At 62.4% G+C, this 26,122-nt stretch overlaps 3 protein-coding genes across 5 annotated transcripts in view; 2 read left to right on the forward strand and 1 right to left on the reverse strand.

Annotated features, from left to right (window-relative positions):
- The first annotated feature begins 4 nt into the window (after window positions 1-4).
- Window positions 5-1,658, forward strand: MRPL2 (mitochondrial ribosomal protein L2). The gene is made up of 6 exons (XM_054629594.2): window positions 5-294; window positions 384-525; window positions 614-729; window positions 819-929; window positions 1,251-1,324; window positions 1,414-1,658. Exons 1-6 carry the CDS (start codon window positions 45-47, stop codon window positions 1,624-1,626), a joined length of 906 nt encoding a protein of 301 aa, XP_054485569.1. The 5' UTR covers window positions 5-44; the 3' UTR covers window positions 1,627-1,658.
- Window positions 1,659-2,200: 542 nt separating this feature from the next.
- On the forward strand, window positions 2,201-17,320 carry LOC129118008 (cullin-9-like). The gene is made up of 30 exons (XM_077176153.1): window positions 2,201-2,249; window positions 3,038-3,625; window positions 5,839-5,993; window positions 6,342-6,842; window positions 6,950-7,085; window positions 7,279-7,469; window positions 7,957-8,326; window positions 8,539-8,740; window positions 9,003-9,210; window positions 9,311-9,504; window positions 9,643-9,860; window positions 10,005-10,236; window positions 10,627-10,732; window positions 11,041-11,268; window positions 11,431-11,521; window positions 11,589-11,760; window positions 11,937-12,042; window positions 12,199-12,294; window positions 12,378-12,553; window positions 13,056-13,189; window positions 13,269-13,445; window positions 13,676-13,791; window positions 14,221-14,403; window positions 14,747-14,904; window positions 15,216-15,426; window positions 15,523-15,691; window positions 15,808-15,953; window positions 16,114-16,231; window positions 16,666-16,862; window positions 16,944-17,320. The coding sequence occupies exons 2-30, from the start codon at window positions 3,052-3,054 to the stop codon at window positions 17,226-17,228; spliced, it is 5,850 nt and encodes a 1,949-aa protein (XP_077032268.1). The 5' UTR covers window positions 2,201-2,249; window positions 3,038-3,051; the 3' UTR covers window positions 17,229-17,320.
- Window positions 17,321-18,085: 765 nt separating this feature from the next.
- The window catches only part of LOC129118479 (phosphofurin acidic cluster sorting protein 1-like), a 54,717-nt gene continuing 46,680 nt past the window's right edge, over window positions 18,086-26,122 (reverse strand). For 2 of the 3 annotated variants that reach the window (XM_054629864.2, XM_077176154.1), the window contains exons 10-25: window positions 23,693-23,786; window positions 23,303-23,374; window positions 22,868-22,998; window positions 22,612-22,744; window positions 22,397-22,501; window positions 21,052-21,158; window positions 20,620-20,774; window positions 20,416-20,526; window positions 20,226-20,328; window positions 19,832-19,864; window positions 19,423-19,465; window positions 19,288-19,330; window positions 19,055-19,196; window positions 18,739-18,962; window positions 18,454-18,567; window positions 18,086-18,352 (exon numbers count right to left, since the gene is read on the reverse strand). In XM_054629864.2, the coding sequence (XP_054485839.2) occupies window positions 18,237-18,352; window positions 18,454-18,567; window positions 18,739-18,962; window positions 19,055-19,196; window positions 19,288-19,330; window positions 19,423-19,465; window positions 19,832-19,864; window positions 20,226-20,328; window positions 20,416-20,526; window positions 20,620-20,774; window positions 21,052-21,158; window positions 22,397-22,501; window positions 22,612-22,744; window positions 22,868-22,998; window positions 23,303-23,374; window positions 23,693-23,786 (1,726 nt within the window). In that variant the 3' untranslated portion in view covers window positions 18,086-18,236. The remainder of the gene's footprint in view (window positions 18,353-18,453; window positions 18,568-18,738; window positions 18,963-19,054; window positions 19,197-19,287; window positions 19,331-19,422; window positions 19,466-19,831; window positions 19,865-20,225; window positions 20,329-20,415; window positions 20,527-20,619; window positions 20,775-21,051; window positions 21,159-22,396; window positions 22,502-22,611; window positions 22,745-22,867; window positions 22,999-23,302; window positions 23,375-23,692; window positions 23,787-26,122) is intronic. The other variant, XM_054629865.2, reaches the window with a different exon arrangement.

Genomic DNA, 26,122 nt, shown 5'->3' on the forward strand with positions numbered 1-26,122 from the left:
GCCCGCGGCGGCCCCGCCCCGTCCGGCGGCGCCTTCCCGCGGCCATGGCGGCGCTGGGGCTCTGCCGCGCCTTCGGTGCTCTCCTGCTGTCGGCGGGCCCCCGCCGGGCCCGACCCCCGGCGCTGCCGCCCGGCCCCCAGCCCTGGCTGCCGGAGCCGCTGTCGGCGCCTGCCGCCTGCCGCGGGCTGAGCGGCTCGGCGCCGCGCTGCACCACCGACCCGCTGTGGAAGTGCCGGACCAAGTACACCGTGCGGCCCGTGGGCATGAAGAAGACGGGCGGCCGCGACCACACAGGTGGGCGGGCGGGAAGGTGGGCGCAGGCGGGCTGCCGGGGCCGGCTGGGCGCGGGGGGTCCCGCCTGCAGCCGCTCCCGTGTCCCGCAGGCCGCGTCCGCGTGCGGGGAATCGGTGGGGGACACAAGCGGCGCTACCGCATGATCGACTTCCAGCGCCTGCGCTACGAGGAGGGGGCCCCGCCGGAGCCCTTCACCGAGAAGGTCATCAGCGTCCGATACGACCCTTGCAGGCGAGTGCGGGGTGCGGGCTCGGCCCCGGGCCCGGGCAGTCGCGCCGGCCGTGGCCTCCCGCTCAGCCGCCGCGGGTTCTCCGTGCAGGTCGGCTGACATCGCCCTGGTGGCCGGCGGCAACCGCAAGCGCTGGATCATTGCCACGGAGAACATGCAGCCAGGGAACAACATCACGAACTCGCCACACATTAGCAGGATGGCAGGTGCACGCCAGGGCCAGGGGCGGCTGTGCCGGTCTTGCCAAGGGCTCGTCGGCTGCTCCTTGTCCAACTTGTCAGCTTCTGTCTTCCAGTGTCAGCCAGTGAAGGGGACGCATACCCACTGGGGGCTCTGCCTGTAGGCACACTGATCTGCAACCTGGAGAGCCACCCTGGGAAGGGAGCGCAGTACATCCGGGCAGCTGGTATGTCCCCACACCGGGAACCAGCTCTTTGGTTTGGAGTTTGGCTGAGCACAGATGGAGAGGAGGACAGGGGGCACTGCTCTGGGTGGCCAGTGACAGGGAGTTGCCATCTTCTTCTCATGTTAGAGTGTGACACATCCCTCCAGAAAAACAGGGGCAGCTCTGCCCTGTTAATTCCTCAAGGCTCTGTCTTCAGCGAGAAGTGCCACATTTAGTACAACAGTGCTTTGGGGATTTACCAGCGTGGCAATGTGCTTGTCACAGGATGGGATACTTTGTCCTGCTGCTCAATGCAGCTGCCTCCTCTCTTGCCTTCCGCAGGTACTTGTGGGGTGCTGCTGCGGAAGGTGAACGGGACAGCCATCGTGCAGCTGCCATCCAAAAGGCACATGCAGGTAAAGGAGCTGTGCTGTCCCTGGCGCGACTGCCTGGGCACGCAACCGTGTGCCCCCAGGGAGGGCTGCAGCTCTTCTCTGTCCCCCAGGTGCTGGAGACCTGCGTGGCCACGGTGGGCCGCGTGTCCAACGTGGATCACAACAAACGGGTGATCGGGAAGGCGGGCCGGAACCGCTGGCTGGGCAAGCGCCCACACACGGGCTTGTGGCACCGCAAGGGTGGCTGGGCCGGCCGCAAGATCAAGCCTCTCCCTCCCATGAAAAGCTACGTCAACCTGCCACGGGTCAAAGCAGTGGAGTGACGCCCGGGGCAAATAAAGCGTTTTTCATGCTACCGCTGTCGCATTACTGATGTCTTTTATGCACAGGGCCTTTTCTCACTTTTGGACGGGTCAAGTTCTGCTGTGTTCAGTCTTTGGCAGGAGTGGGGTTGGTGGAAGAGATGAGTTTGGGTCTGTGGACTGCCTTGGCTAGAGTTTGAAGTTGGTGGGTGACCCGGTGCGGTCAATTGGCACAATTGTGTCAAACCTAGCTGTAGGACATCCGAGCTCTTCTCTCACCCTCAGCTTGTGGAGGAATGAAGGCAAGCGGATGGGAAGGTGGCTTCCAGCCAAGGTGACTGGGAAGCTGCGAATCACGGACACCAGCTCCTCCCAGCCCCGGTAGTGCCTCACTGCTCCCTTGCCCGCTGCTGCCTCCTTCCCTCGCCGCCCTCCCTGTCCCACCCTGCCCCGTCCCTCAGCGCTCCAAGTGCCGCTCTGCGCCCCCTGTGCCTCATGGAGTCCCCGGCGCTGCCCCCGCTCGGTCCCGCCGCCCCCGTCTGAGCTCCCCGCTGCCGCCCGCCCAGGCCCGGCCCTCACGGCCGCCGTCGGGCGGGCTCTGCGCAGGCGCCCGCGGCCGGAGCGGCGCGGGAGCGGTGCCGGAGGTAACGCGGCGGCCCCGGCGCGGCCCCGCGGCGGAGGGAGGGCGACGGGCCGGGCACGGCCGGGCGCGGCCGGCGAGCGCCCCGAGCGGAGCCGACCCGGGACGGGCCCGGGCCGTTTAGGGAAGGTCTCGGTCGCGGCCTCGGGCCGGCCGGGCAAGGGGTGCGGCAGCCGAACCGGGCCGGGTCCGGTGCTCGGTGCCCGGAGAGCTCTCGCTTTGCCCGCGCCTGGAAGGAGCTTCGATGCTGCCGCTGGCGCGGCCGGCCCGTACGAGCCCTCTCCACGGGGATGGCAGTGCCGTGCCGCCCGCCTTTAGCATGTGTGCCCCGGGCCTGTCCCTCGGCGTGTCCCGGTCCCGGCCCGGTGATGTGCTCGGAGCCCTCCTGCGCAGACTTGCGCTGGCCCCCTGATCCAGCGTGGGCAGCTCGCTCCATCAGCACACAGCCACGTGTTACAGCTGAGCTTCCTGGGGAAAGCTGCCCTTCCTGGGCGCTGCTGTCCGTATTCCTGCGGTGCCCACAGTCTGTATGGCAGTCCAGAAATCACTGTGTTTTGCCCTATTACCTTGTAACTCCATACACGTGGCTTTCCAAGGAGTAAGTGAGCCATATCTCATACTTGCTATGTTAGGGTTGTACAGCACTGTTCTTGAGTACAGCCGGTACAAAAGCACATACTAATGGCTGCATTGCCATATCACCAGCGCTGTGACACACGGGAACACAGATCTCTAGCCACAGCATGCCTCAGCCACCTCTCCCCAGCTCCTGCTTCCCCTCTGTCTCTGCAGACACAGCTGCTGCCATGGTGAACGAGCAGCACACTGGCACCTTGCTGGTGCAGCTGGGGCCCAAGCTGCAGGCCCACCCGGAGAAGCTGCTGCGGCAGCGGCGAGGCCACGACGAGCGGCCGGAATACCTGGTCCGGTGGAGCGTTGTTAGCTCGGAAGAGAGAGCAGCGGGAGGCAGCGGTGCCTCCTCTGGAGACACCAAGGCAGAGAACATCTCCCTGTGGATGTCTGCAGAAGAGGTCTGCGCCAGCTGCCCGGCGCTGCTGGGCCAGACGAGGCCGTTGTCCGCGGACAAAGTCGCACCGGACAAAGCGCCGCTGGACGAGGCCTCGCTGCTGGAGATGAAGGCCGACGTCAGGAGCCTGGTGCAGCGAGCCGGGCGCCAGGTGGCCGAGGCCGGGACCCCCGAGTGCTCCATCCTGAGCACGGTGCACGTGCTGGGCGCCTACGCCAGCATCGGCTCCCTGGCGGGCGCCTTCAGGGAGGCGGGAGCCCTGGAGCTGCTGACGGCCATGCTGTGCCACAGGGAGCGGCGGATCCGCCGCGGCGCTGGCGAGATGCTGCGAGCTCTGGGGGCTCACGATGCAGGTGGGGACTGCTCCTGCTCAGTGCTGCTGAGGAGGGCTGGCTGGGCAGCTGGGGGTGCCAGCCTTCGGGAGGGGTGAGGTGCCTGGGAGGCGGGCGTGTCTCGGGGCTTCTTGGCAAAAGGGGAAGAATCAGTCGGGATCTTTTCGACTTCCATGGTTGCAGTTGTCTGGACTGCTCTTGGAGTTAGCAACTCTTTCCCATGCCAGGTTTCTGAGCTGGGATGCTGATTAACTGTTAGGAGTGTGAAGGAATGTAAAGGCTGGCTGTCTTCTCTAGCAACCCCAGCACCTCTTCTGCTCCACTGCTGGAGCCCGGCCTGGGGAATCTGGAGTTTCTCAAGCTGAGGGATGCAGCTGCCACTTTCCCATTTGCAGGTTCATCCAGTGGCAAAGCTGATTGCCCATCCTGGAGCACAGACATGGGCAGGGCTCTGACAGCACACACAGCACGCACATAAACACAAGCCAGCCATGTCCCCTCCTGCTCTTTGTCTGGCAGAGACAGAAGGTCACTCCTGCCAGCACACACTGCATTTCCCAGGTTCACAAGTACACACACATTCACGGATCCCTTGGGTACCAGCATGCACCTGTGCCTGGATCCAAGCCCTTCTACCGGTCTCAGGGATCCCCCTGCTCATCAGTTTGTTAAGCCTGATGCTTGCTAATAAACCTGTAGCACTTTTGTTCCACAGTCCACATTCACACATCCCTTGGGACTTCCAGCACCAGCCCCCACCCACCTCATACCCTGGTCTGGACCCAGGACCTCCTCCTTGCTATTCCAACATGAAGTGTTGCTAAGGAGTTACATGCACAGCAGGGTTGGGAAAGATGCAGACACTCACCCTTTCCCACTGACCCCAGGCACTGCAGTCCTGCTTCAGCTGCTGAACTCCTCACTTTTTTCCCTTCCAGCAGCTGTTCTTCAGAACACACACTGTTCTCTCCCCAGTGGCTGATGACCGAGGTTCCTGCCAACTCCAGGCACCAGCACTGGAGAGACCTTTGCACTTGCCCCAGTAGCTGGCACGGCAGGCCAGGGACTCCTGCAGCCCTGATCAGAACTGAGTCATTTGATCTGGGTCAGCTGTACACCAGTCTTCCTGATAACTGGCATTACAAGCTCAAATGTGTGATTTGATCCAGAGAGTGATGGCACCTCCGACTGTCACTCAGTCCCCTGGCTGACTCCACAGGGCTCCCACAGCCCCAGTAAGGCTCCAGTTTGTGGTACCAAGTGCCACTCATGCAGGTCTCACCAGCAGCTGGCACTTGGTCTTTGCAGCACACACAACAGGGTAGAGACAGACTTAGTAAAGATTCAATAAGAAAGTAGGACAAACACTGTCAATCAGGTACAAGACTGTCAGACAAACACACCGACCAGCTGTGCTTTAAACATGGCTGGCACCTTTTATAACCCTTTCTCTGCACCCCCTTTTGTGTTCCTTGCCAATTCCAATTAATCAGATAATCTTACTGAAAAATAATCATTCTTACATGCCAGATGTCCTTACTAATTGTTGTCCGGATGTCCTTACTAATTGTTATGACTGACCAGATTTGTTTCTCCTCACTGCATCCATTAGCATTTGTCAGTCAGGTTTGTGATTCTTGATGTTCTTGTTTATGGCTTCCTTCTTACTTTGACTTTTTGCAGTGAAAAGGTCCTTGGCTGGATACACTTAGAGGATCAGACAATCTCCTTCCACATAGCCTTGCAATGAAGACCAGTGCCAAAGGGCTTGACGCAACCCTGGTGGGGAGAGGCTGGTCCTCACCCAGTTCTCTCATTTAGGAGGAGCTGCCATGGCTTGGAAGTTCCTGATGAGGCTTGGGTGCAGCTGGAAGGTTGCTGGTTGTGGTGTATCCCACAGGAGATCCGGCTTTCCCTGTCCTAGTGCCTGAGTTCATGCAGCTCTGAAGTGGGGCAGATGAGGGGCTGATTCAGGTTAAAACTTGATTTCTTCCCTGGGACCCTCTTCTGGAATCAGTTATTTGGGGTTGCTGCTTTGTGAGAATCTTGCAGCGTTAGGGGTAGAAAAAAACCACCATGGAGCAAAATGTTGCCACTGCAGAGGAAGGGACAGAGCGTGGATCAGGTGACAGGGAGCAGCAAAGCTGTTCCTTCCCTGCAGCTCTGTCTCTGGCAGGGAGGGTGGGGTGAGGGTTGTCTTTCTGGGGCCTGAAGAGTTTTTGTTGTTGTTGCAGGAATCTGGGCCCATGTCCTGCTGTCCCTGAGCCAGCAGGATGGCATTGAGCAGCACATGGACTTTGAGAGTCACTGCACCTTGCTGGAGCTGTTTGCTGAGATCACATCCTCTGCAGAGCCCTGCATGTCCTTCGAGGGGATTCACCTCCCACAGGTGGTGACAGAGCCGCCGGCAGCCCTGGGCCTGTGGGGCGTGAGGGGCCAGGAGGGGTGGGAGCGGGGGCCAGGGCTGGCATCCTTATGTGGGACAAGAGGGGATTGAAGGTGGGCAGGGGAGCAGGACTGACTGTAGGAGAGCTGGGACAGGGCCTGGGGCCGGTGCAGAGGCACCTGGAGAGCCTGGTCTGCCAGCAGGGAGGGGAGGGTGGCTGAGAGGTCTCTGCTGCTGCCAGCTGGTCCGGAGCTCTCACGGGAGCCTGCCTGGGAATGAGCTGGTGGCTCAGAGAGAGCTGGGGGCTGGAGGTGCTCTGCAGGCTGAGCGTGAGAGCTGTGCTTGTTGCAGATCCCTGGGAAGCAGCTGTTTGTCCTGGTGAAGCGCTACCTGTGTGTGACTTCTCTCCTGGACAAGCTGAGCAGTGGCGTGGAGCAGGGAGAGGAGCAGCAGGGCTGTGCTGTGCCCAGCCCTGTCCCTGAGGAGAAGAGCCGTGTGAAGCAGGAGTTTGAGTTCAGCATGGCCATGGCCAACCTCATCTCGGAGCTGGTGCACGCCATGGGCTGGAGCCACAGGCACAAGCGGGACCTGCAGCCTCGCCCTGCCCGCTCCATCTTCCAGCACAAGCCCCCGGCCAGCACTGCTGCCCGAGCAGCCCCCACGTGCCCAGCAAAGGAGCCCGTGGCCTTCAGGACGCGCTCGGCGTTCCCGAGCCGCAGCAGCTATGTGGAGTACGTGCAGGCCACGCTGGTGAGCGGCATGAGGGTGCGCATGCTCGAGGACTACGAGGCGGTCAGCGCCGGCGACGAGGGCGACTTCCGCCGCAGCAACGACGGCGTGCCCCCGGTGCAGGTATTGCTCCAAGGGGCTTCTCTGCTCTCCTGTGCAGCCTTGCATGGGGACAGTGGGGTTGGGTTTGCCTTCTGCCAGCTGGGTGTGTGCTGGGTTTCCTTCTCCAGGTGTACTGGCAAGCTCTGGGCTATACCTACTGGGTTCACTGGCACATGGTCGAGATCATTGGCCCTTCAGAGCAAAAGGAGCTGGAGGGCCAGCAGAAGGTGAACACCCTGACACGAAACCACAGATTGAGAGCAGGTGAGCAGCCCCATCGGTCTCCTTCGAGCATGTTCCAACTCTCCCACTGCCCTCCTGTCACCTTTCTTTCTCCCAGCAAGCTATGGTATGGTGGGGACCTTTTCTGTCCAACATGAGGAATGAGGAGCATGCAGCAGAGGATGGGGGAGTTGGCAGAGCTGACAGTGCCCTTCCTTGCTCTGCTCCCCTGCAGTTCCACAGGCATTCCTGTGCAAGCCCTTGGGGGGTCTGTACTCCCTGCCTTACCTGGGGCAGCGGCTGCCCAAGGCTGCAGACACCCTGAGCCGTGCCGAGTGGTGGGAGCTGCTCTTCTTTGTGAGGAAGCTGGAAGCACAGGAGCAGAAAGAGATCACCTGTCTCATCCAGCAGCACCTGGGAGAGCAGGTAGGGACCAGTGCCTGCAGCAGGGAAATGGGAGGGAGGAACAAAGGAAACGTGAGGGAAGGGAGCAGGCCCAGAGGAGATGGCAAGTGTGAGGTGTGCAGGGCCAGCCTGAGCGGGGCAGAAATGGGAGGGTGAGTGGGGCTGCAGAAAGCTTGGAGAGCTTGGCCCAGCAGAGCAGTGGTGGAGATGAGAGGAAAGGCAGTGTCCCCTGACTGACTGAAGAGTGACTGTCCAGCAAGGTCTGGGCAGGCGAGGCAAGGCCGTGGGGTCACTCTGCCAGTTGCAGTTGGGTGCCGAGCACGGGTGGGAGCTGTGGGCTGGTGGGAGTCGGGCTGGGGACAGGCAGGGGAGGGTGGCAGTGGGGAGCGGCCCTGGGCGCCTCTGGCGGTGCAGCCTTTCTGTCCGTGGTGCCAGTGGCCACCACCAGGGGCGTGGGGTGCGTGGCGAGCCCGAGATTAACTTGTCCCCATGGGTGTGGCTGTCGGAGGTGGATGAGGAAGCCCTGGTGCAGCTGTCGGCACCTGCGGAGCTGGCCCAGAAGGTGCTGCAGGTCCTGGAGGAACGGTGCCAGGGCAGCTCTCTGCGGGACCTGCGTGGCTCCCGTGCCTACGCCAGACACTTCCTCGGGAGGGGAGCAGAGCAGGATGGTGGAGGGAGCCCCGCAGTGTCCTCAGAGGGTGACAGGAGCAGCGGCCCTGAAGGCACGATGGCCAAGGCAGCAGAGGGAGACCTTTGTGCAGCCCCAGGGCCGCCCCAGGGCCGCGGTGAGGCAGTGAAGTCGGATTCCCAGCTGTTCAGCGAGCTCTTGGAGAGGGAAGGGCTGTTCTTGCCGGAGGTGACGGAGGAGCAGAGCCAAGGTAATGTCCTGCCACACGCTGGGGCACAGGCGCGGTGCTGGCAGCGGCACTGCTGCCTCCAGAGGGGAGGGCTCTGGGCAGGGCACGGGGGCCATGCAGCCAGGGCTGCCTGAGGTGGGGGTGCCTGTGGGTGCTGGGTGTGTGGCTGTGTGGCACCCTGGGAGCTGCTGGAGGGGTCAGCGCTGCCCTGACGGCTCCGTCCCTCCGGCCAGCACTGGGCAGCTCCAAGGGGCTGAGTGAGAGCGGCTCGCTGGCCAAGGTTGCAGCTGTGGTGGAGGTGATCCAGAGCAGCAGCTCAGCGGTGGGGCTGCGCTTAGCCGGGCTCAAGCACATCCTGGAGATGCTGGAGGAAGAGCCCAAGTCGGAGCAGCAAGCTGGCACAGCCCAGGGCGGGCTGGGCATCGGAAGTGCCGGGTGAGTGCTGGGGTGCTGCAGAGCCCTCCTGCTGCTGCCTGGGGAGGGCCCTGTGGGCAGGGTGGGGGCCGGTGCTGAGCTGGAGGAGCGGGAGGCAGTGGCGGGAGTTGGAGGGTGGTATGTGCGAGAGGAAAGGCGGATTTTGTGTCCCTTTGTCCCAGGCAGGCTGGTTGGCAGGGCTGTCCCAGCTGCAGCGCGGGCAGGAAGGAGGCGGCTGTCAGGGCCCGAGGAGGCCGTGCCTGAGGTGTGCTGTGCCGTGCAGGGAGAAGCTGGTGCAGGTGTCGGTGGAGCTGCTGAGCGCGGAGGCGGCGGAGAAGGCGCTGGTGGCGGTGACGCTGCGGCTGCTGGCCGTGCTGCTGGCCCGCTACGAGTGGCGCGTGCCCTTTGCCACGGAGGGCGGCGTGCGGGCCGTGCTGGCCCGCATGCAGCAGCACGGCTGCTCGGCCCTGGTGCAGCAGGCCGGGCTGGCGGTGAGTGAGCGCCCGGGGCACGCCGGGCCGGGCAGGGCAGCGCGGGCTGCCGGGCGGGGTGGAGGGGCCGCTGCCCCCTGCGCCGCTCTCGTCCTTGCAGGCCCTGAAGGTGCTGGTGGGAGCTGCGGACGCTGAGCCGGGAGGCGGCGGCGGGAAGGGCCTGCCCTGGAACCACGGCGACGCGCAGATGCTGCGGGAGATCTTCGCCAGCATCGGCTCTGCCTCCAGCAAGGGCTCTGCCAGCCTGCTGAGCAGCATCCCTGCCGCCCTGAGCACCATGCAGAGGGTCCCAGGGTAGGGGCAGCGCGTGGAGAGGGCTGAGGTTGGGGGGAATCTGCAGGGGGAAGGACGGGCAGGACAGGCAGGTGGCTTGTGGGCACAGGGGAGGCTCTGTGCCTGGGGCAGGAGAGTGGCACGGCTGTGTCCCTGCAGGGGCTCCTCAGGGGTGCAGAACGGGCTGCTGGTGGTGAACATGCTGATGGATGGGCACCGGGGCCTGGCGGAGCAGCTGGCGAGCTGCGATCTGCTGGCGGCGCTGCAGAGCTGCTGGCGGGCCGGGCAGAGCAGCGGCTGCCCCCAGGCAGCGCTGGCCCTCAGCGCCATCAATCGCCTGGCGGAGCACGGGCTGCCCCTGGGCCCGGAGGCAGCAGGTACCGCGCTGCCCACCCTGCCCGTGCCGCGGCCCCGCGGGTGCCACGGGCAGGGCTGCCTGGCCCCGCAGGGCAGAGCACCCTGAGGGGCTGCTGGCACTCCGTGAGCGCCTGGGCTGGGCTCACGCGTCCCTGTCACGGCAGGCACGGAGCTCCTGCTGGACCCCAAGGGCGTGCAGATGCTGCTGGGTGGCCTGGACGATGGCAGCCTGTCCAAGGAGGTGGTGGTGGCCCTGGAGCGGCAGCTGTGCGGCCAAGGCCCTGTTCCCACTGGCCAGGTGGCCCAGCTGCTGCAGGACCACAGCTGCTTCAGGCTGCTGCTGCGCAGCTTGGAGCTGCTGGGGACAGAGAAGGCCGTGAGCCTGAGCATCCTGAGGTGGGTGCAGGGTGACTGAGGGGGGTCTGGGACCCCCTCCTGAGGTGTGTGAGTGCTGGGGGTCATGGTGGGGAGAGCCAGTGCATGTTTGTGGGTCCTGGTGGGGCTGTTCTTCACTGGGGGCAGGCTCACCCCAGCACGTGGGCAGGTGCTGATTGGTGTGTCCTGGGCCACGGGGCCACGTGGGGCCACAGCAGCTGTGCCTGGTACTGGTGGGGACATGCAGGGGCAGCAGTGGACATGCCTGGGTGCTGGTGGGGTGTGCAAGGTGCCAGGGAGCCTCAGTTCCCAGTCCCTGAGAGGTGCCTTCCAGGTGGGGCAGGGAAGCAGGGCTGCCTGTAGCACTGCTGTCCCTGTGCCCACACTGAGCAGGCCCCCTCTGTCACCCAGGATCCTGAACAAGTTCCTGGACAGTTACCAGGAGGATGTGCTGCCCTGGCACGAGTGTGTGGAGCCCTGTGTGTCCTTTCTGATCACCCACAGCAGCAGCTGGGAGGTGAGGGGGCCCTGGGGCTCGTGGCAGGCAGGGTGGCTGTGCTGGCTGTGCCTCAGCCAGGCTGGGCAAGCAGGGCCCCGCTGGTGGCCCCAGCCTGGCCTTGTGTCCGAGGCACTGGGAGAGGTGGGGAGGGGCTCTCCTGGCCGTGGCCATGTCCTGGGGGCCACGTGCCCGGACTGGCTGTGCCTGGCCAGGCTCTGGTGGGTGCTGCTGGGTTGGGATGAGGGGAATGGAGCTGCAGCTCCGGCTGCTGGGGGCCCTGGGAGCTGCCAGCAGTGCCCCGTCTGCTCACGGCTGTGTCTCAGTAGGTGCTGCAGGAGGTCGTTGGCTTCCTGCACCGCCTGGGCAGTGCCAGCAGGGACTGTGTGGTGGTGATGTGCCACGTGGGCACCCACGAGGCTCTGTCCAAGGCCCTGGAAAAGCACAGCACGGTCCCGCCATTGGCGCCGGCCCTGCTGGAGCTGGTGGCGGAGTGTGAGAAGTTCGCCAGGCTCTACAAGAAGCTGACGAGCAGCATCTTGGCTGGCTGCATCCAGGTGGGCCTGGGGAGGCACAGCTGCCTGGGGATTTGGGTCTGGGGGCACCAGGGTGTCCCTGCTGCTGAGGGACGGCCTTGTGCTCTGTGCCTGGCACAGCCCTGCGGGGGCTGAGGGCAGGAGGACCCGGGCCCCTGGTAAGAGCCTTGCCCCGTCCCACAGCTGGTGCTGGGACAGATTGAGGAGCACCGCCGGAGCCAGCAGCCCATCAGCATCCCCTTCTTTGATGTCTTCCTGCACAACCTGTGCCAAGGTGAGTGCGGGCAGGGGGAGCTGACCCCAGGCTTGGTGGCTGGAAGCTCCATGTGCTCTGCCCACAGGCTCCAGCATGGAGGTGAAGGAGGACAAGTGTTGGGAGAAGGTGCAGGTCTCTTCCAACTCGCACCAGGCCAGCAAGCTCACGGACAGGAACCCCAAGACCTACTGGGAGTCGAACGGCAGCACTGGCTCCCACTTCATCACTGTGCACATGCAGTGTGGAGTGGTGATCAGGTGGGGCTGGGCTGGCAGGGCCGTGTGCAGGAGAGGGCTCTGGGGATCTGTGCCAGCCCTGCCCCAGTGGCTCTGTCCTGGGCCCAGTGGGCTGTGGCTGGCAGGGCGTGGTGCCGCCAGGGCTGGGGCAGGCAGGTGGAGATGGCTGGGCAGCCCCGTGGTGTTTGTGTGTGCAGGGAGCTGAGCATGCTGGTGGCCAGCGAGGACTCCAGCTACATGCCATCGAGGGTGGTGGTGCTGGGCGGGGACAGCGCTGCCACCATCAGGACGGAGCTGAACGCGGTGAGTGCCCGTGGGAGGGGCGGGGGCTGCTCCTTGCTGTGCCCCGAGCAGGTGTGGCTGTGGTGGGAGGCCCGGGGAGGTGGGAATGGCAGGGGCTGCGCTGTGGGAGCCTCCTTGGGCTGCCTGTCATGCTGAGGGCTCGGTGCCTCCCTGCAGGTGACCATCCTGCCCTCGGACAGCAGAGTGATCCTGCTGGAGAACATGACCCGCTTCTGGCCCGTCATCCAGATCCGGGTGAAGCGGTGCCAGCAGGTAGGGGGGAGCAGGGGCAGGGCCTGGAGCGGGCCCTGAGGGGCGTCGGGGCCACAGGAACTGAGGGTCCCGCTGTCCCCTAGGGTGGCATTGACACACGTGTGCGTGGCATCGAGGTGCTGGGTCCCAAGCCCAGCTTCTGGCCCATCTTCAGGGAGCAGCTGTGCCGGCGGACGTTCCTCTCCTGCACTGCTCGGGCTCATGCGTGGAGCCAGGAGATCTGCCGAGACCGGGGGCGGCTTCTGCAGCTCTTTGGCAGGTGAGTGGTGTCCTGGCTGTGCCATCGCATCCCTGGTGTCCCAGGGCCCGGGGGGATGTGGCTGGCAGCCTGTGAGGGGACTGCAGGGCTGGGAAAGGAGCAGCTGGTTGGGAGGGGCCCTTGCTCCTTCCTGGCCACCAGTGGTCCTTCCTGGCCAGGGCCACCTTGGGGTCATCTGGGTTTAAGCTGGACTAACCCCCCAGAGCAGGATGCTGGTCCCCGCAGGGGCTGGCACATCCTGGCAGAGGTTGGCCGGGCACAGCAGGATCTCGTGGCCACAGGCACTGCACAGGCCCCATTTGGCGGGGGCTGTGGGGTCCCAAGGGCCCCTGGGGGCAGGCCCTGGGGACAGCAAGGGGCCCTCCCTGGCTGCTGGGGTCAGTGGGGCCAGGGAGCCATGGTGCCTTGGCAAAGGGCAGAGCATGGAGCCAGCACTGTGCTCTGCTTTGCCACGGGAGTTCTCCAGCCCTTGGCACCGAGCGCTGCCTGCTCGCTGTTGCAGACTGAACCGGGCGCTGCAGCACGAGCAGGGCTTTGCCAACCGCTTCCTTCCCGACGAGGAGGCAGCCCGGGCACTGGGCAGGACCTTCTGGGAGGCCCTGGTGACCCCCTTGGTGCAGAGCATCACCAGCCCAGGTAGCCTGCGCTCTCCGGGACCCGGCCGTGCCGCGCCCCGGGCAGAGGCGCCCGGCTCTGAGTCTGGTTGGCCTCGCAGGCCCTGATGGTGTCAGTGCCCTGGCCTGGCTGCTGAGTGAGTACCTGGAGAGCGTGGAGCTGCCCCGCCGTGCCCCGGGACACAGAGCTGCCTTCGGTTCCTGCGTGCGGCGCCTGACCCAGCTCCTGGTGCACGTGGACCCCGGCGGCCCCGAGCCAGAGGAGACCAGAGCAGCTGGTGAGCCAGGGGCTGCCCTGCCCTGGGGCTGCTCCAGAGGGCCAGGCTGTGGCCATGAGGCTCCTCTGGGGAGCATCCCATGGCACGGAGGCTCCTGAGCCGGGGAAGGCTTGTGGTCATGCCCCAGCAGAGGCCGTGCCTCCCCAGCACCCCCTCAGCCCTGCTGTGGCGGGTCAGTGTGCGGGGCCTGCCCATGGAGCCACACTGAGCCTGAGGTTGACCCTTGGCAGGTGGGAAGGAGGGGAAGAACAAGGAGGTGTCGGCCAGGACTGCAAAGGTGGTGGTGGAGAAGTCGAGAGGCCTGTGGGGAATCTCGCAGTGCTGGCGTGGCGTGGTGCAGCAGCAGGTAGAGCTTGGAGGGCTGACTGGGAGGGCTGTGGGACCTTCCCTGGGTGCTTGGAGCAGGGAGTGGGGTCTGGCAGTGCCCATGGGGAAGGCACAGGGCTGTACCTGGCCCCCACAGAGCCTGAAGCGATGTGGGGACAGCCCTGCTGTGCTGCCACCCTGGCATGGCTGGAGTGTCAGCCAGGCGAGGAGACAGGTCCGGTGTTGGGCTGTAATTCCTGCTGGGCGCTGCTGCGTCTCCGTAGTGCCCCCAGAGCCCCTGGCTGCCCTTGGAGCTGCGCTCCCACCTTGGCAGCCCCGCAGCAGCAGCAGCAGCAGCAGCAGGGCCCCGAGTCCCGGGCAGCCAGCAGGCAGCTGGCGTGGGCAGGGCAGGGCTGGGCTGTTGCAGGGGCGCATCCCGCTGGGCTCAGCCCTGGCGCTGCTCCCGCAGGTGCAGCGGTTCCTGGAGGCGGCGGGGCAGGCGCCGGACCTCGCAGAGCGCTACTGCCGGCTGTACCAGCGCCTGCGCGGGGCCACCGAGGAGCTCTTTGGGCAGCAGGCCGCCTTCGTGCTGGCCCTGGGCCAGGGCTTTGCCGGGGCTTTGCTGCAGCTCTCCTTCCTCACTGCCCTGCACGTGAGTCGGGGGAGCGCGGCCCCGGGGCCGTGCCCTGGGCAGGGGCTGGGGAGCTGCCCTGGCCCGCGGCCCCGGGGCAGGCTCTGGGTGGGAGGTGTCCTGTTCCCCCCTGAGCCACAGAGCCCCGCCCTGGCACCCCGGTGGTGCCTGGCTCAGGTGCGTGGCGCTGATCCCAGCGTGGGCCCGGCCCTGGCACACTCCGGCCTTGGGCTGGTGCTGGGCACCCTCGGGCCCTGCCCGGCAGTGCCAGAGTTTCCCGGCTGCTCCCTGCAGGGACATTCCCCCAGCCCAGCCCTGTGGGCACCTGGTGAGCCCTGTCTGCAGCCTGCCCTGTCCCTTGCAGGTGAGTGAGCAGTTTGCCCGCTACCTTGACGTGCAGATCCAGGAGCTCCGCAGGGCTGCGGGCAGCACGGGGCCTCTGGAGCGGCTGCAGCAGTTCCTGGAGCCCTTTGTGGTCTTCAGTGGCCTGGAGTTTGCCCACACCTTTGAACACTTCTACAGGTGAGGCTGCTGTGTCTGCCCAGAGCCAGGGGCCTGCTGCAGCATGGCCTGGTGTGCTGGGGGAGCTTGGCCTGCTGTGGCAGCGGTGCTCCCGCTTTGCTTTTATGGGATCATGGAGCGTGGAGGGCCCGTGGGAGCTGCCAGTGTGTGGAATCACATTCCCTGCTGGGGACAGGGAGGGGACACGTGTGTGCTGCCAGGCCCTTGTGCCGTGGGGTGAGGCTGGGCTCGGACCTGTGGCTGTCTCCTGGTGGGTGGCTGATGGGCACAGGGCTTGGGCCCAGCCTGACTGGAGCTGGTGGCCATGGCAGGCACTACCTGGGGGACCGGCTCCTGACACAAGGGCCGTCGTGGCTGGAAGGAGGCATCGTGGAGCAGATCGGGCTGTGCTTCCCCAGCCGCTTTCCCCAGGACATGCTGAGCAACTTGGCCGAGTCGGAGGAGCTGCAGCGGCAGTTCTGCCTCTTCCAGCTGCAGGAGCAGGATAAGCGGCTGCTGGAGCTGGACACAGGCCTGGACGAGGTGAGAGGGCTCGGGGCTGGGGAGCCCGGGGGCTGCTGGCTTTCCTGGCGGGATCCCGGAGCCTGACTGGAGCTGCCCTCGTGCCCCTGTGGCCAGGTGCTGGGAACAGCCACGGTGGTGGCAGACGTGCCAGAGGTGAAGGTGCTGGCCCTGTCCCCGCGCTGCTGGCCCGTTTTCCCGCTCTGTTACATGGAGAACCCTGGGAGGTTTTTCCCGGAGGTGCTGAGCTCCCCCCTGGATGAGTTTGCTGACTTCTGCCGGCAGAGTGAGTGCTGTGGCTGGGGGTGTGCCCAGAGCCTGGAAGGCAGCTCAGGCACAAGTGGTGGTGGGCTAGGAGTGCCTGGCAGGGCTGGTCCCCGTCCCTGACGCTGTCCCTGGCAGGCCAGAGCCAGCTGGGCTGGGAGTGCAGCAAGCCCCGTCGGCTGCAGTGGACGTGGCTGGGCCACGCCGAGCTGCAGTTTGGAGACTGCGTTCTGCATGTGTCCACGCTGCAGATGTACATCCTGCTGTGCTTCAACAGCGCCCAGGTAGGGCTGGAGCCACGGGGGGGGCTGGAGCAGGGCAGAGCCACGTTCTCCCTTCCCTTCTGGTGGGGGCTCCAGCGGTGTTTGGGGCACAGGCCCCCGTTGTTAGGCAGGGCCTGTGGCCAGTGAGCCTTGGCCATTGCCCTCGCCCCCCGTGCTGCAGGAGGTGGCTGTGGAGGCCCTGCTGCAGGCCACAGGGCTCCCTGCTGACCTGGTGCACCACGCGCTGACACCGCTGACCCAGGGCCAGGGCGTCCTGGTGGGGAGCTGCACTCCAGGGGGTGAGTGTGGGGCTGGGGCACCCAGGGGAGAGGGGCTGGGCTTAGGGGTGCAGGAGCTCATAGGGCCGGTAAGGGAGCTGGGTCCATGTGTTGGTGTTTGGGGCACAGGTGTGTCTCAGGGTGGGGCCTGAGGCCAGTGTGGGGCTGGGGGTGATGGGTGGGGCGGGGCTTGGGGCCATACATGGGGCCTGGGTCAGTGTGGGTGGGTGGGTGGGAAGGGAGGTCTCGGTGTGTGTGTGGGCTTGGGCCAGGCCAGGGGCCATGTGTGTCATGGCTGTGGCTTGGGGCCACACGTGGGGCACAGGGCTGGGGTGGCCAGCGGTGCAGGCAGCCTCAGGAGGCCCAGCTTGGGTCCCCCAGGCACACGTGTGCCCTGGGGCTCCTTCAGGGCCCAGCTCAAGCTCGGCTGAGCCTGGCTTGGGTGCTGGCTGCAGGTGCCCTGCGGCTGAACCAGGCAGCCCTGGCGCAGAGCTGCGGCCGCCAGCTGAGGCTGCTGCCCCAGCAGAGGTACCTGCGGACAGAGAGGGCCGAGGTGAGCACCCTGGAGAGGAAGAGGAACGTCCTGTGCTGCCTCATCACCCGCATCCTCAAGGGGGAGAAGCAGCTGCACATCGACAACCTGGTGTTCAGGGTACGGGCTGCAGGGGCACGGGGGGCACAGGGGCTGCCTGGGGGCTGCAGCCACTGCACTGGGGCTCCCTTGCTGCCACAGGTGATCGACGCCTGTCAGAAGGGAGAGCTGGGCCCAGGGGTGCAGTTCCTGAGCTTCTGCTGCCACAGCGTGGACGTGCTGTCCTGCATCCTGCACCTGCTGAACCAGGGCTACCTGCGGCGCCAGGAGGGGAGGCCTCACGTCTTGGAATACATCTCTGCTGAATCCACAACGCTCCCCACTTCTCAGGTCCAGCCACAGATTGCCTTCCATACTGTAGAGATCAAGACAGCAGCAAGCCTGGCCTCTGCTGAAAGGAGACAGACTTTTTCCACGTTCAGGTAGACGAGGGCCTGGCTGGGTGAACTCAGGTTGAATCCAGTCTATCTCTTCCTAAACACGTGTGAGTTTTATTTAAATAAATGAGCCAAGCTCCATCCAGTCCCATCGTGTAGTCTGTTGGGGAGCTCAGCTGGTCCATGGCTGGGAGTGTGGCCAGGCCATACCCCTGTGTGCTGGCAGTTGTGCTTGCTGGAGTAGCTGCTGTGCTTGGTGGTGGTAGCTGCACCCTGCCTGAATTTGTTCTCTCCCAGCTGTCATGCCCTCAGACAGGAGGGCACACACACACAAATACCCTGCCATAATGGTAACAGCATTAATTTATTAAAATTAATCCCGAAAAGTAACCATACAATAAATTTAAAAAAAATAGAATCTTGTAAAAAAAAAACTCAGGTGCCCTCACCCCACACCTCCAGCTGGCAGCACCCTGGGGTAGGGCTGGTTGGGAAGGGATGGGGAGATGAAGAGGACAGCCTCAGCAGCTGTAGGGGGACTGGAAAAGCTGCTGAGGCCGTGCTGCAGAGGGCAGGGCCAGCACAGCAGTGCAAGGCTGGCAGTGGGGCTGGCAAGGGTGGTACAGGGGTGGTGGGCCCTGCTCAGCACCTGCCCCTGCACAGAGCAGTCTGGCTGGCTGCAGCACTGGGGAACCTGCCTGGGTCCAGCCCAGCTGGGACCCTGGCTGGCTACAGGGCTGGCCTGGCAGGTGCATCTGTGGAGAGCAGGGCCCAGAGCCCATCCTGGGGCCCTGCTGGCTGGTGCCAACCCTTGTCCCAGGCTGCTGTTGGGGGACATGGGAGGCAGATGGCATGGTGTCCTGGCTGGTGTTGGAGGGTGCATGGACCCGGTCTCACTGGCCTCACCTTCACGGGTCTTGGCCCACAGGGTGCAGGTGCTGTATCCCCCCCCACTGAGCAGGCAGGGACTGGTCTGCAGGAGATGGGGACAAGAGCACATCCATCTCCCTGTCTCCTGCAACCCACTGCAGCTCCATTCCAGGGATGCCCCAATGTCTCACACACTCTTCGAGTAGCCGAAGATGCCCACAGGGAGGTACTTGACGTGTGTTGGCCACTGTGCTGCCAGCTGGAAAAACTTCACATCGTTCCACTCCACCCCATCTATGGAGACTGAGAGGAGAGGGTGCAGTGAGGCACAGCCCTGCCACAGCCAGCCTGTGCTGCCTGGTCTGCCCCACTACAGCCCCAAGGGGCTGGTACCTGCCCCTCACCTCGCAACATGGTGTTCTGGTGCTTGGCTGTGCAGATGAGGCGTGTGATCCCTTCGATGACTTGGCTTTTGGGTTCCAAGTCTTTTTCTTTTGGTTTCTTGCTCAGGAACATCACTGGGGACCAAGACCAGACAGGACCAATGTTAGGATGTCCCCCACCTGGCCCTAAGTGGGAGCCCCTGCTGGGCCACATCTCAGCCCTGCCCTCCTGCAGGCTCCCCCCAGCCTCCCCACAAAGCACTGTGGCCCCACAGGCAGAGAGCACCCCAGAGTGGGCTTGGTTACCTTTCTTGTTTTTCTCCTTGGTGACCACGGTCATGGCCATGGTGCTGGGGGGCACCAGCTCCCCTGTGCTGGGGATGCGGCTGACCTGGAGCGAGCGGAAGTTGCTCTTGAGGGTGTTCTTGATACCCGTCTCCCGCTTGTCACCCTCCTTCTTCCTGTCCGGCCCTTGTGTTGTCCAGTAGTCCACCTGCAGGCCCATCACCTCCACACCAGGGCTCGGAGACCTGGGCAACAGGGGCAGCACATGGAGCACACAGGTGGTGCCCCTGCTCCTCTGCCCCCACTGCCTCGGGCTGAGGGGGCCTCGTTTCCTTACCCAGCTCCCGAGAGGCTGCTGCAGACGGACGGAGAGGGAGGTGGGGTGCAGATGGTCTCCTTGCCATAGGAAACAGCTATACTGGAGGCTGGTGCTGAGCTCAGCAGGGAGGGGGTGCAGACTGTGGCATCATCCGAGTCCACTGGGGAAGAAAAGTGTGGGTTTGAGGGTTTGGGGGACACCAAGAGCCTCCCGCCTGTGGAAAAGAGAGCTGAGCATTCCCAGGGACTCACCGGAGGCACTGAAAGACTGCTCCACCAGGCCCACCTTCACCACCTGCAAGGAGAAACCCAAGGATACCCAGCATCAGCAGGACTGTGCACTGCACCTCTCCCCTCAGCCCCTGCTGGCCCCCTCAACTCACTCACCCCCACAAAGGGGACAAACTTCTGGCAGGAGTCCTCGTCGGGGCTGCAGAAGGAAGAGAGCCTGGTCAGGGTCTGGGTGTGCTGAGCAGCGATTGCTGTGTGACTGCTGACCTTGTGCCCAGGCAGCCCTGCACTTGCAGGGGTCACTGCTGGCTCACACCCACTAGGACCATCTCCTCTGCCCTCCCTCCCATGAGACCCCCTGTCCCCAACATGGCAGCACAGGGCACACTACACAAGGAGGCAAGGAGTTGTCCCCTCCAGTGCTGGGAAAGGGCTTGCATGCGGGAGGGCAGCCCTGCCCCTCTGTGGGGTCAGGGCTCCTCTGCACAGCAAGAGGAACGGATGGACGCACATGGGGAAAGGCAGGGAGGGGCCAGGCAGCGGCACAGCAAGCACAAGCCAATACCTGATATAAAAATCAAAATAGAGACTTCTCTTCCTTGGGTGCCAGAAACCAAGAGAAGGGAGAGGTGAGAGTGCAGCTGGAACACGAGCATCAACCCCCGGACAGCACAGTACCAGCTTGCAGCCCCACCCAGCCCATCCCAGCCCTGGCAGCTGGCCCCCACCACTGGGGCTGTCACAGTCACAGCGACTGGAGGGGCCAAGCACACCAGGAGGTGGCAGGGAATGGTGCTGCAGGCCTCTCACTGTGGGACCCCAGCTCCCCTCAGCACCACGCTGCTCGTCACTGGAACGCAGGGCCTCACTCACTTGTCCCGTGTCCCTCATTCCTGTCCTGGGCACGTCCCAGAGCGGGGCTGCATGAGGGAGGACAGGCACCCTGGGGCCACACTCACCTCTTCTGCTTGTAGGTCAGCATGGCCTCGGAGATGGGCAGCTGGTGAGAGAGGCTGGCTCCAGCGATGAACTGGGCAACACGGCCTGCAATGTCCACAGTGTCTGCGGGCACAAAGAGCCGTGAGGACCTCGATGGCAGCTGGGCTGTCCCTCAGGGCACTGCTGCTGCCAGCCTGCCCCGCTCCTCACCTGCAGTGGGAGGCTCAGCCCTGCTGAACAGCTCCCGCCACGCTGTGTCCAGGAAGAGAGTGCTGTATTTGTTATCCACCGAGGCCAGGTACTTGGCCAGAGGGTGAGAGCCTGCAGGGGAGAAGGGCAGTGTTGGCTTCAGGCAGGGGAGTCTGGGGAGATGGGAGAGGACAGCCCTGGGGCTGGGCTCCTCATGGCTCTCACCCAGTGGTACGAGCAGGAAGCGAAGGTAGTTGAGCCAGTCGGGTGTCTTGCTGGCCAGCTGCTCCACAAAGAAACGGAGGACAACACTCAGGTAGCTCTGGTCCCCTGCCACCACCACCTTCACCGGGGGAGGCATATGGGAGTTACAGTTACAGCTGCCAAAGGGAGAGGAAAAGGAGACCCTGAGGGATGTGCAGTGGCTCAGCAGGTGGGCCAGGGGACACAGTCTGCCAGGCCAGCTGACAAAAACCCACTGCTGAGAATATCCAGCTTGGTGTGCACTGCCACAGGCAAAAGCAGTACTGGGACCCCCCACTCTCCCCAGGGTGTACACCTGTCAACAACCCCCATGAGCCCTGGGGAGCAAGGGCCATGCCCAGCCCTTCTCTGAAGCCACCCAGTGCCACCAGACAGAGCCCAAGCTGTACTCACAATCGCTGGATGCGGGAGACAGTGGTGTTGAAGGCTGCCTGGATGTCTGCCACGGAGCAGGTGGATACAACCAACTGCTTGTGCGCCTGGAGCTGCTCACTCACGTACTGCCAATGCAGAGAGCTCAGGTTAAGGCACCCTGGAACATGGCTGTGCTGGCCAGCACCAGCCCATGCCTGCCCTGAGCCCTATACCCCCCGGGTTACAGCAGGGATGCCTGTCCCCACCCGTGCCATGCAGGGAGGCTGAAACCACTAGGTGACTCACAGCTGCATCCAGAGCATCCCTGCTCCTCCAAGCTCTGCTCTAGGGACCAGCCAGCCCCTTGCCCTTATCTTTGAGCACAGCAGCCACCACCCTTGCCATGGCAAGGGCAAAACTGTCCCAAGAACCAGGCTGTGTTCCTTGAAATAAACAGTTTGGTCCAGGGACCCTCTGATTTAAGTTCTGCCATCCCACAGCAGGGCCCTGCTCTAGGCTCACTCTGCCTCTGCTCATTCCCTCTTCTTGCTCTCTCCCACTGTGGCACTCCAAAATCCTTCTGTCTCTTCAGGTGCCTGCATGCAGTTCAACAGTGGTAAAATAAGCAGCCAAGATGGACAAAGGGGCTGGTTTTGGGAGTGGGCACTGACCCTTTTTTCCCTATCCAGGACAAGTGGAACAAGCCAAGAATGCATGGCCTGACTCAAGACTTCACCACCTCTCACTATAAGCCCTTTCTTCTGTCTCAAAATTTTCCAGCACCCTTTCTGGATGCCAGATGGAGCTGCAGCATCCTGAAGGGGTCTCACAGGTGCTTTATCTAACTGCATGCTTGCACACATGTACATTTCCTTGCTCACCTTTGGCTTTAGAGCTCCAGGTATGGGGGAGGTAAGTGTTTGTTTGTCAGGGACTGGGCCTGTCCTCACACCCCACCCTGCTCTGATGATGGAGTTCATGCTCCCTGGGAGGTGACACTCTTCCATTTCTCAGTGGGAAATATCTCTGCTGCTTCCCAGGACCTCATGCCCACAGAGGAAGGGAGCTCTTTCTCATGGAATCCAACAAAGCTCTGACCCATGGGGTTCCTGGGAGCCAGGACCAAACAGTGATGGACTAAGGTACAGTCTGCTAGCCAGTCTTTCTGGGACTGATCACATTTTGAGGATCCAGTGATGCTGTGTGATGGAGAAGACACACCTGACTCTTGTGTGTGTGACTCAGCACTCTGTAAATGCATCGTCTCCCTGAAGGAAGGGCCACACTGGGGAAGAGGAGGGCACAGCTTGTGCCAGTTTCCCTGGGAGAATCCACCCTGCTGAGAGCTGCCTGCATGCATCCAGCTCCCATCACACCTACTCACCTGCCCCTGCCACTCAGCAACATTCACCAGCACGATGCTCTCAGGGAGCTGCTCATCTGAGACCAGGATCTGGTTCAGCTGATCGTAAACAGACTTTCGAGGCACCTGGGACAGCATCACCACAAAGGTTAACTAACCCCAGCCAGCCACCCTGCACACCACCCAGGGCTGAAGACCTGGCAGCTCTTGGCTGAGAAACCTCCAAGTGGGCTCACCTGGGTGTTATGCCATGAGTCTGGAGAGCTCTCACTGTCCAGGCTGCTGGCACGGCCACCTTGTACCTTTGAGCTCTGCCTGTCCTTCACGGAGGTGCTGCGGGGACGCCACAGCTGCTTGCTCTCTGCCTTGCTGTGAAGGAGAAGCAGGAGAGGCAAAACTGTTGAGGAAATCTCATCTCCACCAACCCCATCACAGCTCAGGGAGCCAGTGTGAGCTTGCTCAGCCCTGGGAGGGGGCACACAGCTGCCTTACCTGGGGGACACGGCACTGGGGAGCTCGGTTTTGCTCCCAGAGCCCAGCTGGGCCAGTCTGTCCATGCTGCCCTCCCTCATGGCAGCCTCTGTGGGGGTCAGCCGGGAAAGGGACTCCTCTGATGTCAGCTCCTGAGGGCCACACAGAGTCACTTCACACACACTGCTCTCCTAGCTCCAACAAGGAGCAACCCTGCACCCATGGGTGCCCATCATCAAGAGAGGCCTGGTGGCTCTCCCAGAGGGCCAAGGCTGCAGGGTCTTGAGAGGGCTGGGCCGCGTGTCCTGCAGACCCTTACACTCCTTCTACTTTTGCTGCTCTGCAGCACAATCTACTTGTCTTCCTAGCCCTGCTCCCAGCCTGGTGGGCACCCCTGGTACTCCAGAAAGCAAGCTGGGCTTTGAAAGAGCTCCACATCCCACAGCCTGGACTCACCACTGCAGGGACCTCCGTTCCTTGCTCTTCCTGTGGTCGCTGTGCTCCCGGCTTCCGCTTGTCTGCCTCGCCCTGGGGGACAGGGAGTGGGGTCAGAGCAGGATGGAGCACCCTGTGCAGGGCAGCTGCCAGTGACCTGTGCCTGGCCTCACAGAACACAAGCTCCCACAGGGGAGTCACAGGGCATCTCTGGGAGCGGCCCCAGAGGATGTCCCCCCTCGCTACCTGCCTGCCTGTGCTGGGAAGAAGAGGAGGAAAGAAGGAAAGGAGCAGCCCCAGGCAGGCGCTGCCAGGAGCTGTGGTCTCAGAGCGTGGGCGCTGTGGGGGTGCTGGGCTGGCTGGGGAGGGACAGGGGCAGGAGGTGGTGGTGGAGGTGGAGGTGTAACTCACAGGGCTGCCCGACTCTTGATCCTGCCCTTTCTGGCTGTGCAGACTGCCGATCTCAGTCTGGGAACCAGAATGAGAGACTCCCTCAAAGAAACGCCTGCAGAGAAACAGACAGACGAACGGACGGACAGACAGACAGACGGGAGAGAAAAAGGCAGGAATAAGAGAGGAACAAAGTCACCACGATCCCAGCACACCCCCACCGGCCTGTCCCAAGCACAGAGCTCTGTGGAGAGGTCCTCAGCGGGACACGGGGCCTGACAGCCAAGTGTGTGGGTGACGCACAGCTGAGGAGCAGAGCTGTCAGCAGTGCCCCTGTGACCTCAGGGAGCTGAGGCTAGGGGCTCCTGGTGCCTTCTGCCTCAGGTGATCCCCTACCCCTGAGTGCAGGTGAGGAGCTGCCACTCTGCCCCAGCTCACTGCTATACAGTCTCTGTCAACACCTCAATTTCAGAGTGCCCCTAAACCTCTCTGCTTTCTCTGCACCATCAGAGCTTCCACAGACTTCTGCTGCCTTCCCTTCTGCTCCCCCTTTTCCAGGGATTGCTCCTTGCCTCTGCCTGCTGCTGCTGCACACTTCCAACTGCAGCATCCTCCTTCCCTTTCCTAACGCTCTGAGGATCTCAGTACTGCACACAGAACCACACCTCAGGTAGCACAGTACTTAAATTTGCCAAGTTTTTGGTCTCTGGGCTGACATTTTGGTAGAGTTGCATAGTGCAGCTCCTAGTCCTGTTTCCAAGTCACCATAGCTCACACAGGAACTCTGCTGGGGAAGCCAGGACACTCTCTGTCACTACAGTGCAAGCTTCCACCTTTGCTTACCCTTTTCCCACATATTATTTTTTTGCCAAGGACCTCTTTCACAGCCTGTGGGCTGCTCAAAGACCACTCTTTAGGAAACAAGTGGAGTCTATCACTGGGATCTCACTTGCCAGTTTTCCCAGAACCTTTACAGCAACCAGAATCCACCTGCAATGTGTGACTTTGCTGCAGGAGATCAGAGCTAGATTCCCTCTAAGCTTTGTGTATGTGCTCATTAACTCCCAGGAAATGCTTCTCCTGATGTGCCTAGGGTACAGGTAGGGCCATGAGGTTGCAGGTTTCCAGGGATGGTCACTGAGGCATAAGATATAGAGAAGTTCTTCTGTTACCACTCTATCAGTGTCTTTCCATTGTTTTCTACTTTTCTCATCAGGATTTACCTGCAGTTTCCTGCAGGATATCTCCTCTGAACATCCTACCTGCTCATTTTATTTTCCTTCTAGCATGCTTCCTCATTGGTATACAGCACACTGTACCAGGCACAACAGTGTATGTCAGGCTTTACTGCTCTTGAAAGGACATTCCACCTCTGTAAATAAATGATGGCTCCTGCACAGAGCAGCTCTTCAGCAGCAGTGTTTACACACACTGGTTGGGAAAAGTCAAGGCTTGATTTTCCCCTCACTGGCTCTGTGACCAGGTTGCTTCAGGTTTAGAGTCACAATAGCACCCTTGTGGGACATTTTCTCCAGGCCACACACTGGTATAAATTACATCTCCTTTTACCAACATATTTCCTCTCTCTCTTCCCCTCCATCCTCTGCTACAAAATCTCAGGCATTGTCACCACTCTGTAGAGTCATTACTCTACACTTGCCTTTCCCAGCCAGAAATTCAACCCATAGAGGTTACATTAGTAACTTAAGAGTAAAACCAGAAAAACATGTAGGTTTTCTAATAGATCATCCATCAATCAGCATCTCTTCCATACTCCTCTATACTGTCCCAAGTGATCCCACCAGAATGTGACATACCCTTTGTGCCACTGGCATCACAAAGAGTATCTTCATTCCCTCCTTTTTCTTAGACACTGGATGTGTCTGGATTATATTATACTTCCTCTGGCTTTCAACACTCCATTTAAATCAGGCTGTCTCCCCCTTCCCCATGAAAGCTGTGTTTGTTTGTGCCCTCTCTCACTTGCAATTCAGAAGCTTTCATCCCTCAAGGACATCACATTAAGCACAGAGCCCTTTTGCAATTTCCTGCTCTGCAGTTTAAGGCTCTCCTCCTACAGGCGTGATTGAGATTTAGGTGAAGTCCTTCTGCACAGCCTCCTTCTGTTCTAAATTAATTTAGCCCCCCTTGTCCCATCCATTTTCCCAGTCATCTATGAAGATATCTGCTCATTCACCTTTGACCTTCAACCAACAGGTCTGACTTGAGGTCCTGGACCAGCCTCAGTTCCAGCTCCAGTTTTGCCTCAGTGCAGGAGCAAACTGGAGCTGTGTGACCCCTGGCTGACCAAAAGGATCAGCTCTCAGCACCACTGGCCCAACCCAGGGCATCAGCCCCTTCCCACTGCTGAGGACTGCACACCATTAGTGCCCTTACTAAACACAGATGTTTACAGTGTCCAGCAAGGCTGTCTATGACGAGAAATCCAAC

The sequence above is a fragment of the Agelaius phoeniceus genome, chromosome 3, assembly GCF_051311805.1.
Source record: "Agelaius phoeniceus isolate bAgePho1 chromosome 3, bAgePho1.hap1, whole genome shotgun sequence".
NCBI classification, from domain to species: Eukaryota; Metazoa; Chordata; class Aves; order Passeriformes; family Icteridae; genus Agelaius; species Agelaius phoeniceus.